This window comes from Phragmites australis, chromosome 14 (genome assembly GCF_958298935.1).
Source record: "Phragmites australis chromosome 14, lpPhrAust1.1, whole genome shotgun sequence".
Lineage (NCBI taxonomy): Eukaryota > Viridiplantae > Streptophyta > Magnoliopsida > Poales > Poaceae > Phragmites > Phragmites australis.
The window spans coordinates 27257966-27271327 of record NC_084934.1 but is presented as its reverse complement, the minus strand read 5'-3'; the positions used below and the strand labels follow the sequence as shown (position 1 = coordinate 27271327).

The 13362-nt window shown below is 41.9% G+C and overlaps 1 protein-coding gene and 1 pseudogene across 2 annotated transcripts; both read right to left on the bottom strand.

Moving 5' to 3' along the window:
- Positions 1 to 4036: 4036 nt before the first annotated feature.
- LOC133890382 (uncharacterized) lies at positions 4037 to 7684 on the bottom strand (annotated as a pseudogene).
- Positions 7685 to 9762: 2078 nt separating this feature from the next.
- On the bottom strand, positions 9763 to 12887 carry LOC133891518 (vacuolar protein sorting-associated protein 27-like). 2 transcript variants are annotated; one of them, XM_062332245.1, is made up of 10 exons: positions 12563 to 12887; positions 12326 to 12382; positions 12132 to 12199; positions 11822 to 12026; positions 11647 to 11750; positions 11315 to 11384; positions 11157 to 11216; positions 11045 to 11095; positions 10569 to 10647; positions 9763 to 10152 (listed from the first exon to the last, which is right to left on the bottom strand). In XM_062332245.1, the coding sequence occupies exons 1-10, from the start codon at positions 12638 to 12640 to the stop codon at positions 10058 to 10060; spliced, it is 867 nt and encodes a 288-aa protein (XP_062188229.1). In that variant the 5' UTR covers positions 12641 to 12887; the 3' UTR covers positions 9763 to 10057. The 2 variants fall into 2 exon arrangements, with proteins under 2 accessions (XP_062188229.1, XP_062188230.1); XM_062332246.1 differs by having other exon boundaries at positions 11647 to 11747; positions 12563 to 12886.
- Positions 12888 to 13362: the final 475 nt, after the last annotated feature.

The following is a 13362-nucleotide window of genomic DNA, read 5'->3' as shown; positions in this document are numbered from 1 at the left end:
AATACGCTGGGGATGACTCCCACACCTACGCATCTACTCCGAGCACCTCTCACTCACGCTGACTACCACTACACCACAATCTACCCCTAACCATCAAGCACATCATGACGTCATCCGGATCATGTTAGTAAAATCACGCTTCCGCAATTATGTAGGTGTTCGGTTTTAAGGGCTAGTGATAATGTCTAAGAGCAACTAAGATATAAAATTTGGCATTAGAGACAAACTGGCCCTTAATAAAACCAAATTATGTTTAATGATGTTGTATTATGATCGGATGATGCCAATTAGTAGTCAATTAGTCCTAATTTTTATCGGTTTAAGTATATTGATGATCAATTATGTGATTTAAGTTCACTTTTAGGCTCGGATCAATGCACATGTTCATTTTTTTGTTGTTTATGTCTCAGATTAAAATTAATTATGAATGTTCAAGTGATGATTAACCCTGATTAGCCTCGAATTAGATGCAATTATGCCTAATTTTCTTTGGTTCATGATTAATGTTGATAAATTATGTCTCTTTGCTTCGTATTAGTCCCAAATTGTTCTCGGTTTAAGCACACATTCATGTTTTTAAGTCGATTACTTTTGGTTTGATCATGTTTATAAACATGTTTGTGTGTGCATGTTGTTTTGGGCTCGATTTGGGGACAAATCAAGATGCTCTGGCCTCAAGTAGCATAGAGAAGGAAGGATTCAACTTTTGGGTGAAATCTAAGGCAAATTCTTGTTTTCCCCCCAATTACCTGAAACCCTAAATCCCCAAATTAAGCTCCAAAATCTTGCCCTAACCCACCCTAGAACTAAAGGAGAGAGGAGTACTTGCGTGCCTTATGTTGACATGGAGACCCGCTAGAACCCTTCCCACCGACGGACTTGTCTTCTCAGTGTGGACCGTGCGGATCTTCCTTTTGGTTGTGTACCGTCACCATGTTGCCACCCTCCGGTTTCTTGCAGTCATCAATCTGTCGGTGGACTTCCCTATTGTCGCGCGCGTGTCGACTTCGATGGCACCACCTGTAATACCCCCCCCCCCCCACCAAAAATGAACTCCTCGAGTGGATTAGTCTGGCTAAGCTCGACACCACCTGCACCTGCCCGACTCGTTACATGATTGCCTCTCGCTCCCAACCCTAGTCACCGCCACCTTGCCGCCCGCTGTCACCCCAGCCTCCACTGCCGCCCTGGCTGCCGCTGTGTCGAGCTACCTTGACCGCTGTCGCCCCAGCCTACATCGCCCTGTCCATTGCCTCCTGTCGTTGTGCCGAGCCGTCGTGCTCGCTGTTGCCCAGCCACATAGGGCTTCCTACACTTGCCCTTGCCCAACCAAGGCATAAACCTACCACCGCCACAGGTCAGAGAGTCACCGGTCAGTGGGTGCTGGGCAAGGAGTGTAGAGAGGAGTAGAGTGAAGAACGAGAGAGAGAGAGAGAGAGAGAGAGAGAGAGAGAGAGAGAGAGAGAGGGGGGGCTAGCCAGGAAGAAAGAAGAAAAGAAAGAAAGAAGAAAGGAAAGAAGAAAAGAAAGAGAAAAGAAGGAAGAAGAAGAAGAAAGGAGAAGAAGAGGAATTTTCACTAGTTCATCGATTTTTGCTATAAAGGTAACCTCTTCGTAGTCCTTAGATGCTTATGGCTAGTTGGGATCGATCATTTTCCATCATCCAGTTAGTGTGTTAATAGATCTAGTACGTGTATCGACTTAAATTGGAAATTAAGGTCTGATTGATGTCGAATGCGACCATAAGCTAAAAGTGAAAGTTGTAGGTCTAGTTGCTATCTTTCCGAGGGCCGCTACTATTTTTTGATTTGTATGAGAGGTTTAGGAGTAATTGATAAAACGATGATGTTGTCCGTAGAAAGTTAGTTTGCATAGTGTTTTGTTCTTTGGTCTTCGATATCATTAGAGGAAGTTCTCGCTTGGCGTCTTGCAAGATTTTTGGTATATGTCGTTCCATAGACCTCGGTTGTCGTGTTTGCGGAGTTTTTTTTGGCGTAGGAGCGTCTCCTTTCACTTTTGATATTCCGACATTTGGTGCTAATTCTCGCACTTGTTCAGGTTGTGCCGCTTCGAGACGGTACTAGTTCCAGTCTTCGTCGTCAGTGAAGGCAAGTGAATTTTATTACCTTCATCTTTTAATTACAGCACTTGCTAATAAGTTATTGAATTAAATATGAGTGTGTTATGTACTTTCTGCCTTATGGAGATTGGATGTTTTCTCTTGATTACGAGATAAAGGAAGTGAGTTATATCTTTTTTCTTACAATTGTTAATAATTCCTTGTATGCGAAGCATGAAGTGTATAGCCATGTTGGAAGTTGTCTTTTGATTATGCATGAACTTGTTGCCTTAATATTTACTTCTGTAAAGTTTACTTAAGTCTTAAGTTATGAAGTGCAAGAAGCGACATACGTTGCTTTGCAGTTGTTCTTTACCATAATATGTGATTCTCAGAGTATTATGCATACATTGGAAGTTATATTATTGGCTATGCTTAAAGCATATCATAAATATGACATCTTGCATTGAAAGTTTTATTGTCGCCTTATGGCCGCGACTGTATCGGTACAGCGTTGTACGTTGCTCGTAGAGAGATACGACGCACACCCTTATGTTATCTGTGGAGGGGTAAGGGTGAGAAAGAGCATGGCATACGCATACATTTGCATGTATGTGGATGTTTTTACTTTAATTGCATCGATATCGTTCTTTTTATTGTGAGGAAGTCTTTAATACCGTTATGGATGGTACTACTATGTTGAATTGTAGGTAATAGATGATAGTATGTGGTTGTTGTGGTATTGTCAGGCTTAATTATGTACTCTTTATATATTACTAACTTATCTTTGTTAAGATGAACGTTAAATCAATTGTAGCTAAATAGTTTGTTAAAACAATTCACTTGCTGAGATTTTTGAATCTCACCCTCGATATCTCTCCAAGTACATCTTGAGGTGATGGCATGCATGTGGGATGGGTAGCTGCACGTTGTTTTCACAATCACCATTAGCTTTTGTTAAATCTTGTTATGTTGTCAGATGGCAACAATTAGCCCTATTGTGTATGTTTTGGCATGTGGTGGCTTGGAAGTTTGATTGAGGCATGTCTTTGTTTGCTAGGATTTATATATTGCTAGTGTGCGGATATATAAATTGTTATTTCTCTCTGTGTGGTGATTGGTCAGTTATACCTCTAGTTACAGGGGAGATACTACCAAATTTTTCTTGTTCGATGAGCCGTAGGTAGGTTTGAATGGCACTCCGGGCTTGGGTGATCCCCGATGGTGTTACACCACCGCAAGTTTAACCGACAAAGATGTGCGTCGTCGCACGCGGCTCCAACGGGTAGGCCCTCAACATCAAGGCGCTCCAGTGAAGCGAAGGCCGCCACCGCAGCCATCATCACCCTCAACATCATCTACACCAATACGCCAGGGACAACTCCCACACCTGCGCTTCTACTCCGAGCACCTCTTCCTCATGCTGGCTACCACTGCACTACAATCTACCCTAAACCATCAAGCACCACATGTCATCATCCGAATCAAGTCAGTACAATCACGCTTCCGCAATTATGTAGGTGTTCGGTTTTAAGGGCTAGTGATCATGTCTAAGAGCGATTAATGAACTTCCCAAACAAACCAGCATCAAGGGTAAGCTAGTTGATCTTACAAACTTGCACTACTCTTCCTGTGGTCTAGAACTCATGGAAATTTTAGTTACTGCTAGGTGAGTGTGTTATCAGCTCCAGAGAGCACTCCATTGATGTTGCATTATCCTTTTGGTCCATGATCCTTGCACGAGGGTGACCCAGCATTCACCTTCGACAATTATCTCCGTCTTTGTCACTTGCACTATGGAAGCCCGCTTGCTGAAATTCTGCTTTCACGGACGGAATTACCTACGAACCATGTGACGTGAACAAGTAAGAATGAATTCATAAAAGATGATAAGCAACAGAATGCAACCAAAAGGTGAAGACAGATCCGCCGTTACTTGATCATTATTATCAGCATATTTCAGTCGCTTTTTGTTGCATTATCTTCCTGATTCTCCAATCCCTTTGGTCTCCTCGTCAAAGTTCTAATCCGACCCCTCTGAGGAAATGCATGAGTAGTTCTCTTGTCAAAATATGGCCATGTCACTCAAGTAAATGAAAACTGATTAACTTTAAAAACGATGTATTCATAATATAGTACCAAACAGAATAAATTTAAAAAAACAAAATATAAATAGCTGCGATGGAAGAAATGACATTATCTCCGTATATTCCGCAACAAAATTGCATGGCTCATTCTTTTAACGAAACCAAATCAGGCAGGCAGACAGACAAGACATTTCTTTTCCTTTTCTTTTCCATTCTCCTTTAAACAAGCAGACAAGACATTTCTTCTCAACAAAACCCAGATTTTGGAAATTGGTCACTGCTTGTTTTGCGAAAAGTTCACAGGATACAATCAAAAATTTTGTCCCTTTTTTGAAAAAGAAACTAGAGTGATAAGCAAGGGGCATCCTGCAGTTGCCACCACCTCTACATGAACTCCTAGAAGGGGAATGACTATGCTTGCCAGAATAGCAAGTGGAAGATTCTCCAGAGCTCGTTGCCTCTTCTACTAGATCGGTTGATGATGCATTGTCATCCATAGAACGGATTTTTCCATCCTGCTGGCCTCCACAACAAGAAGGTGATTCGATACGCTCAACCTTTACACAGGACTTGGCTCGGTCACCCTCAACTATCTCCAAACATCCCTGCCACATCATACAAAAACAACACAACAATTTGATATGCTACAATTGTATCCTTTGATTTTGCATCAAGGGATGATGGAATGGGGCCTTTGACTTTACCTGATCAGTATTTTTGTATCTAACAATTTTCTTAGAGGATTTTATACGTCTAAAAGACCTTGGAGAGCGATTGAACAGTCCCTTGAAACTGCATTCACCATCATGTAATTTGCTTACAAAAGATTCTTCCAATAATCTAAGATAGAGCGTGTGCTTTTCATCTGTCCATCCGGTAGATGAGCATACCACAAGAACATCCTGGGACAGGAAAGAACGAACTTCATGATAGGCCCTCCATTTAAATGACTATATACAAAATTTTCAAACACTGGTACGAGTATTGGTGGTCTAGATATGGCAGAAGAACAACACAATTGAATATTAGGAATACTGCTCTGGCATTGCAGCATTGATATGACTAGGCAGCTATGGATACATAATACATTAAGAAGGAACTACCAGATTAGAACAATAGTAAGAAAAATATAACCTAAGCGAGATGAATACAACTAGTCCCTGAAATTCCAAGTATTGACACCTAAGGCTATAAATCTGAATTGCGCTTTTTGTCCATGTCTACTTGACCCCTCAAATGATTATTTTCTAGTTCCCATTCAATTATTAGAAACATTCAACTGGAATATGAAGCTACCATATGCCATTTCAAACGCCTGCCTGCGCAGCCAATTGCCAAAACATGCTCAAGCATAGTGTGTATAAGCAAAATGAATTTATACATCACAGACTCTACTCCAAAATCAAAGCCATAAGTTGGGCTTTCTACCTCTAGCGGAGAGTTCACACAAAAAAGATTTGCACAACGCATCAGTCCAGTTAAATAAACATAACTGAAAGATTTAGTTTACAGAACACTGTTGTCGAGGAAACTATCTTCTAATTGCAAGAAACGCTCAAGCATCACACTTTGACAAATGCGACATATACTTGATATTTGGAGCCTTCATAGCTTTTCTCTCGTATTTAGTCTATTTTTCTCAAAACCTCATGCCAAAACATCGATAAATGTGCCAGAAAAACTTTAAACTTTATCCAAGTAATGTCTACGAATGCAGCCAACTATCTAGAGAAAAATATCTTGAACACAATATTGTTCTAGATGCTCAAGCGTTGACCTCATGAATCACATGCAAACTTACAGATAGCAATCCCCTTGAATCTCACATGCAAAAGAAAAAAAAAAGCATGTGCTCTACGGTTTCCTCAAGGAACTGTGCGTTCTGCAATTGAATGACCAGCCAACATTTCTACTCTTCTGACTTCTCCGTCCCTTTTCCTTAACTAGTCTTACACTCCTATTCTACCTCTTTCCATTTCCCGGCACATGATACAAACAAAAACGTCATGAAAAATAGATAGGGATACAAGTAGGTATCCATTGGGTAATTTTGATGACCATTTAGTTCATTTTTCTTTAACTTGATTAGGTGGAAGTGAATCTTTAAGTCATTTTTTTGAGTTTTGGGTTGACCCAATAACCCAAAAAGTATAAAACTTGCATCCCTAAGCATAGATCAACTGATAGCACCCAAATCACATCTCTAGCATCCTTCCTTTCAACATAAATCCAAAATTTTCTCGACGTTTAGCACACCTAGCTAGCTCACACAGATCACCAAAAGATAAACTACAAAGCACCTAAACTCGGCGCCACAACTACACAACGACCAAACAAATCGCTTTTCCATCCACCGTGGCGTCGCTTTTCCACGTGGGCTGGGTGCGTTCCCGGTCGTCGTTGGTGAGAAATATCTAGGGCTGCTAGGAAAAAAAACTCAAGGTTCATGAGCTATTAGATCTCGACTTGTTAAAAATTTGATAAGTTTGGCTCGTTAAAAATTAACTTCCATAAGAGTGAGGTTTTTGTCTTTGGAATGGATCAAGTTGATCAAGAGAAAGTGGCTAACATGCTCAACTGCCAGCTAGGCCACCTCCTCATGAAGTACCTGGGGATCCCTATTTCGGACCATAAGTTAGGTCTGGCTGCTTATTCTGGGATTCTAGCCAAAATGGTCAGCAGGCTTGACCCATGGAAGGGTAAGAACCTGATCTTAGGGGGTAAACTGATTTTAACAAACTCGTGTCTCACCAGCCTTCCCATGTACATCATGGGCTTTTATCACCTGCCTGCTGGTGCTCATAACAAAATGAATACAATCAGGTCCAAGTTCTTTTGGAGAAGAGCAGAGAATGTTAACAAGTATCATATGGCCAAATGGGAGGCAATTTGCAGGCCAAAGGATTATGGGGGTCTTGGTATTTTGAACATAACAATTATGAATGCCTGCTTGCTAGTTAAATGGATTTGGAAAATCTGCTTAGATTCACAAGATACTTGGTGCCAGCTCCTTAAGGCCAAGTACATGCCAGAGGGGAATTTTTTTCACCTCTAAACACAAAGGTACCTCTCAGTTTTGGCAAGGGATGCACAAGGTCAAACATATTTTCCATTGAGGGACTCTCTATAAGGTGAACAATGGCAAGAAGACCTTATTTTGGAAAGATGCCTGGCTTGGGGATTCCCCTCTAAAAACCCAATATCCTGATCTATATTGCTTAAGTGCTCAGCAAGATGTTCTGGTGGCTGACTGCTGGGATAATGGGGAGTGGGATATTCAGTTCAAAAGAAGTCTTGCTGAAAGAGATATCTCCCAATGGACTGATCTATCTTCCAGACTACAACTTGTTCAACTTAATGATGGGGATGATGAGGTATCCTGGGCTTTGCATAAATCAAGAAGATTTACTGTCAAATCCCTTTATAGATTCCTTACCTTTGAGGGTGTGTCGAGCAGCGGGGCTCAGACCATCAGGAGATGCAATCTCCCACTTAGAATTAAAGTCTTCCTGTGGCAAATGCTGCACAACAAGCTCCATGTTGCCACTTCTCTTAAGAAAAGAGGTTGGAAGTGGAGTGAGAGATGTTCCCTGTGCGGCAAACCTGAGACTGTAGACCACATTTTCTTCGGTTGTGTGATCGCCCAGTGCATATGGAGCTCTGTGCGTAAGACCTTTGGGTGGAATGGCTTCCCACGTTCGGTAGTTGACTTATGGGCAAGTTGGCTCCTGGGGATTAACCATCTTTCTCAAAAACTGGCTCTATTTCTTTTTGCAGGGTTGGTTTGGGCCATTTGGCACTCCAGGAACAATATGGTGATCGAGAAGAAGTTTCCAAGCAAGCCCCTCGAAGTCTTACACATTGCTGTGTCCTTCATGCAGACTTGGAGTATTCTTCTCAGAATAGACGACAGACTCAAGGTGGATAATGCCGCTTTGAAGCTCAGGGAATGGATCTGGGGCTTTACTCCTACTGGTGACTTGTGCACTAATGTCTTTGAGCTTTGACGTCATGTTATCCTTTGTTTTGATGCGGTGACGTTGATGTGTCGTTCTTTTCCGGTCTGCTTACCTTCTGTTTTGGTCTGGCTTGTCCTGGAGAGCTGCCATTCCCAGCTCTTCCTCTTCTTTGTTGGCTTAGTTTTATGTACCTAGACTCTTTGTTTTGGCTTTATGAAAAGCTGAGGTCTTTCTCCCATCAAAAAAAAAAAAAAGATTTGAGCTGAGTTTGAGCCTAGCTCAAAGCTCGCCAAGCTAAACGAGTCAGGCTTGAAGCTCATGAACTTCTTATTCTATTCAATAATTTGATAATTTATATGTTTGATTATAAATAGAGAAAAAATTATTAATTTTGACTATTAATAAGTTTACTCGAGTCTGTCTCTAAGCTCCGTCGGCAATTCAGACTCACTCAAGCTCGACTCGAGTTTCTATCGAGCTCGAGTTTACCATGCCAAACTTACTCAAGCTCGACCTGATGTGGGGCAGCCGGGATCATCTCTGCACGTTCCCCTTGCCCTCCCCATGGCTTCATCCTATTCTTCTTCTTCTTCTCTTATGGGTGATTGGATGATGGCGTCTAACTGGTTGTTGCGAGGTATTTTGGGATCATGATGTTACATCTCATGGCACATACAGGCACTGTACGTCTATACATGCAATATACTAGCCCGTTAGCTGGTGATATTTGTCAACATTAAGGTTGGACAAGTAGCTATCGTGTGTCTAGGTGATATAGTATTGTTTCTACAACTTATCTTCTTTGGCTAAACCATCGAGTTTGTCTTTACTGACTTAATTGGGAATCAAAAATGTTTATTGAGTCATCTATCGGCGTTAGGCGATCACAATGCTGCATTTCTAATCACTTTCTTACCTCAATGATCGTATGACAGGTCCTTCCTCCATTACATGTCATATGTCATTAAACTCTTATTCCCTCTGGTCACAAAAAAGTATTATCGTTATGTACATTGACATGGTTATCAATACACTACTTTGATCATTTATTAGTAGTATAAAATTTATACAAATTATAACAAAATAATGATATTTTAAAACTATTTTCAAGATAAATCTTACTATACCATTCTCAAATTTTTAATCAAAATATTAAAAAGAAACTAGCAATTGAAGTTTAAAGATGTTGACTACGTATAACCTAAAAGGACGTTATTTTATGACCGATGTGAGTAATATTTACAACTATCACAACTGAAGACTCGCTAGCTGTCTAGCCCAACCAGGGCAGCAGCAGAGCCGAGCCGAGCCGAGCCAGGGCATGACAGAAGATCTGGTAGGCAGAGCACGCAGATATATTAGCAGGCGCAGGGAATTAAAAAATCCGTGCCGCCGCGGCACTGACGAGGCTGCAAGCAAACGCTGCCTTTATTTATTTTTTTAAGAAAAGGGGTGATTTTATTCAATTAAGCACAAACACAAACACAAAACACAGCCAGAAACCTGCAAAATAAAAGACAAAACAACCGCTGTCAAGCTGCATCTGTCCGGCAGCTCGGCTCTTTTGGGCCGCGGCCCATATGGCACCAAGACTTGGGGGTTAGTACGGCCCAGAACAGACACTCAGATAATTTCTTTCTTTCAGATATTTCCATCCATACCACCAGAATGCTGTCGAGTCAAGATATATATATATAAAAATCATGACTATACAGTAAAATTAAGAGTTCATGGATATTTCGGAAAAATTTGCCGGCTCCCCACATAGATACATGACTAAACAGTAAGATTAAGCTGGATGGATTATTAAACGGCAAAAAAACCATTTGTGACTGGCATTCCAACGTTTCTGGATGATGGTGGCAGCCCAAAGTACTGTACCCCTAGCAAGAAGCGGAGCACCATCTTTGACACACAGAGGAAAGGGAAGAACTAGCTGAAAAAGCTTGAACGCTATCGCTCGGATCTCTGTGGCGCCGCGAGTTCTTCAATCCTTTGTCGCATTTTGTACTGCAGCATGGCTGGAGCACAGTCCAAAGGAGTTTCCCCTGTCCAACAAGTTCATGGTATGCATGATTCAGCATAAATATATGTAGATCGAACTGAGGTGAATATTGATGAACACTCAACAGAGTAGCATTTTGAACAAGTAGTCAGTGCATAATTTTTTAGTTTATCTGCTGGAAGCTAAAACTTATCACGACCGTGAATATGATACTACAATCCAAGCTCTTTTCAGCTAGCTTGACAATGTTGTCCACAAAAGCCCAGACATAGGTAGGCTTCTCTTCGACCATGATATGTAGACCCAAAATTAATCCATAGTAGTGCATGGAATTCAAATAACCTGGCACTTTAGGTCATATTAGCTCCTAGTGTACTTTACACCGAACATTTTTGTGTAGGAAGTGCAATCAAAAGTATCATCGGAATATGGGAGTGGAACGGCAGATTGAGAGGGTACCTTGTCCATTTTTGCTTTGAACATTTGCTCCATGATCCATAAGAACAAGAGCAATCTCGGTCTGGTTAAATAGCGCTGCCTGCAACCGTCCATAGATAGAAATGTATTAGATATGGATTTGCTTATTTGTACTGAGATGTATATGCCAGACACCAAGATCTTCTGTAGCACAAATTGCTCATGCTGGCATGCAAAGGGGGTCCTCGTATGGAGAAATATTGCATCTGATCTGGCAAATAAGGAAGCAACTAATCCATAGAAGACAGACTGATTCACATATGTGTTTCTTCGGATATTTCATAGATAATCAGATGAACTTTTTCAGCTATCGATGCATATACATGTTCTATGTTATCCTGATGCATCACCATGTGTTGTGGTCATTACACTCGATATTTTAAATTTTACTTAAGCAAACTGTACAAAGAGGCCCGAATATAACTCAGCCACAAGGGAGACATCAGAAGAGCACATACCAAATGTAGCAAAGTAAATCCTTGTTTGTCGCAGTAGTTAGAATCCACTCCCTGCCCAACATTGAATGTAAGAATCAAACTAACAAAACAAAACAAGAAAGAGAAATTGTACCTGGCTAAGAAGTTTCTTCACACCATTAACATCCCCACTTTTAATTGCCTCTCTCAGCCCCTAAACAGAGTAAAGACTGGGTTACATAAGCTCCTACAGGCCAGTTGAATAATGAAATAGAAAAGGAGAATTGTTGAGCTCATATATAAAAAGTTTACCTCCCCACTAACTTCAAAATCAGACAGACCCTTATCGTTGCTATCATTGCTTATCAGATTTAAGAATGAGCTGCCAGAACCACAACGAGTAACACTAAGAATAAGAGATCAAATGATTTGTTCAAACATCTGTCTGACTGTGCCTAATGCAGATATATTAATCTCCCTATTTCATAAGATATGGCAGTTAGATAATGGCCACAATATGCTTTCAGATCATACCGAAAAAGTTGGCACGTTCCACGAGAGTATACTACAATAATTAGTAGAGATATATGACCAAGAAGTTAAGCATTCCTCTTAACGATGGCTGAAAGTGAAGTACAACGAACCTTGAGTTGCTGCTGGAAGTAGCTGAAGCCTTCTGTTGGATGGGGGCAGATTTCTTTGGTCTTGGGTTTGATTGTGCAGTTGAGGAAACAGCACCGATATTCTGCTGCATAGGATCATTAGGCTGATGTAAATCTAACCAAAGTGTCGATAAAACCAACATGGGTTGTCATGTACCTTTATAGGTGCAGGTTCCGGCTTCGGTGCTTCGCATATGCACAAAGGCATCCCACATTTGCACTCGATAAGGACTGTTGCGCCCTGAACCGACGAATTCTTTGTAGGCGACGAAAGATCCTCTTTACCCAAGTTTAGCCCTGAAAAGGATTCAGTTGCACTAGAAATGTTCCCAGGTGACCCCGTATTATCAGCACGCCCACGGCTGCACCATCAAACAGGATAATAGTAATTAAACAGCCAAGCAAAGCTGATTACTTCCAAATTAAACATAAGCGTGAGTACAGTAACTCACAAGAGGGATGGGTACCTTGAGGATTTGTTGAAGCAATCGTAGCAGACTCTGACGTCGGTATATATCCCGTACTGCGGCAGAGCCTGGAACAAGTTGAAGCCGAGGGTCAAACACCTTAACCTCTCACCCCAGCACCCAAGGCACTGCCACAGCTAGACTAGACCAGGCATAGTTTTGACACAAAACGCCCATGATTTTCGGTTCCTTACCATGTGGTACGAAGAGTGCTCGTGGCAGAGCGTCCTCCCGCAGCTGCGGCAGTGATGCTGCGAAGTAAGAAGAAAGTCAGAGTCATGGCATCTTCAGCTCTCTGCTGCTACAACTACCCGAGCCGATATGCGACCCGATTCGCAGCGAGAGAACGGAGAAGTTTACACCGGAACGAGCTCGATTCAGGGATCAGACATTTTTTCAGAGAGATAGAAGGAGAGGAGGGGGATTCGTACGCGGCGGCGGAAGGTGGAGAAGGTGCGGTGGCAGACGTCGCAGTGGGCGGACTCCTGGAACGGCGGCGGCGTCTCCATGGCCTCGGCTTTCCGTGGCGGCGGATCCGATCCGGAGCTGCCCCCCTGCTCGCCTCGCTTCGCCGATCTGAGGCGAAGGCGACGGGGGGAGGCGATGCTGGGTAGAGAGGAACAGGGAGACCGGGAGGGTGAGGAACGAGTGATGGGGCCGCTGGGTACTGGACCGTTGATGGCCGCCGTACGGTCCGGATTGCGCCTCCCCTCTCGTGTCGCCCTCTGACTTCTGCTCTGCCTGGCAAAACGGCTCCGTCCTTGTTTGTCAAAGGTGGGATTTGTGCTAATACAAATTTTCTGCAAAAAGGGATTGTATAGTTAAAATTGATTCTCTAATAATTCTTTAAAATAAACTATACGAAGGAAGTAATTCTGTGCAGGAAGTGATGTATGGAAAGCTGTTTTTTAGCTCCTTTTAAAGAATCACTTCTACAAATTTCACTCAAAGAGTTAAAAGTTGAAACCTGCTGTTTGTCAGAGCTCCCTCTTATTCTAGCCAAACAGTTACTCTGTGAGCTCTGTCATACAGACTCTTAGTCATCACATCCTATGTTGAACTTTATCGAACTACTACTAATATCAAAACATTATTCTGGGTTGAACTTTTACTACATTGAATTTTATCAGATTAGAAATAATATCAAAACAAATTCTTACTCTAAAGCCCACCTTGCTACGAGCTTGGTTCCACCCCTAGTCGAAGGCTCTTATAGTTGGCGGACCTAAAA

What these genes read in the sequence shown, in the direction of transcription:
- LOC133891518 (XM_062332245.1), bottom strand. Translation starts at nt 12,640, where the DNA reads ATGGAGACGCCGCCGCCGTTCCAGGAGTCCGCCCACTGCGACGTCTGC. An exon ending in ATTTTGAAGTTAGTGGGGAG is followed by an intron (nt 11,217 to 11,314) that starts GTAAACTTTTTA and finishes TACTCTGTTTAG; the next exon opens with GGGCTGAGAGAGGCAATTAA. An exon ending in TGAAGAAACTTCTTAGCCAG is followed by an intron (nt 11,096 to 11,156) that starts GTACAATTTCTC and finishes AATGTTGGGCAG; the next exon opens with GGAGTGGATTCTAACTACTG.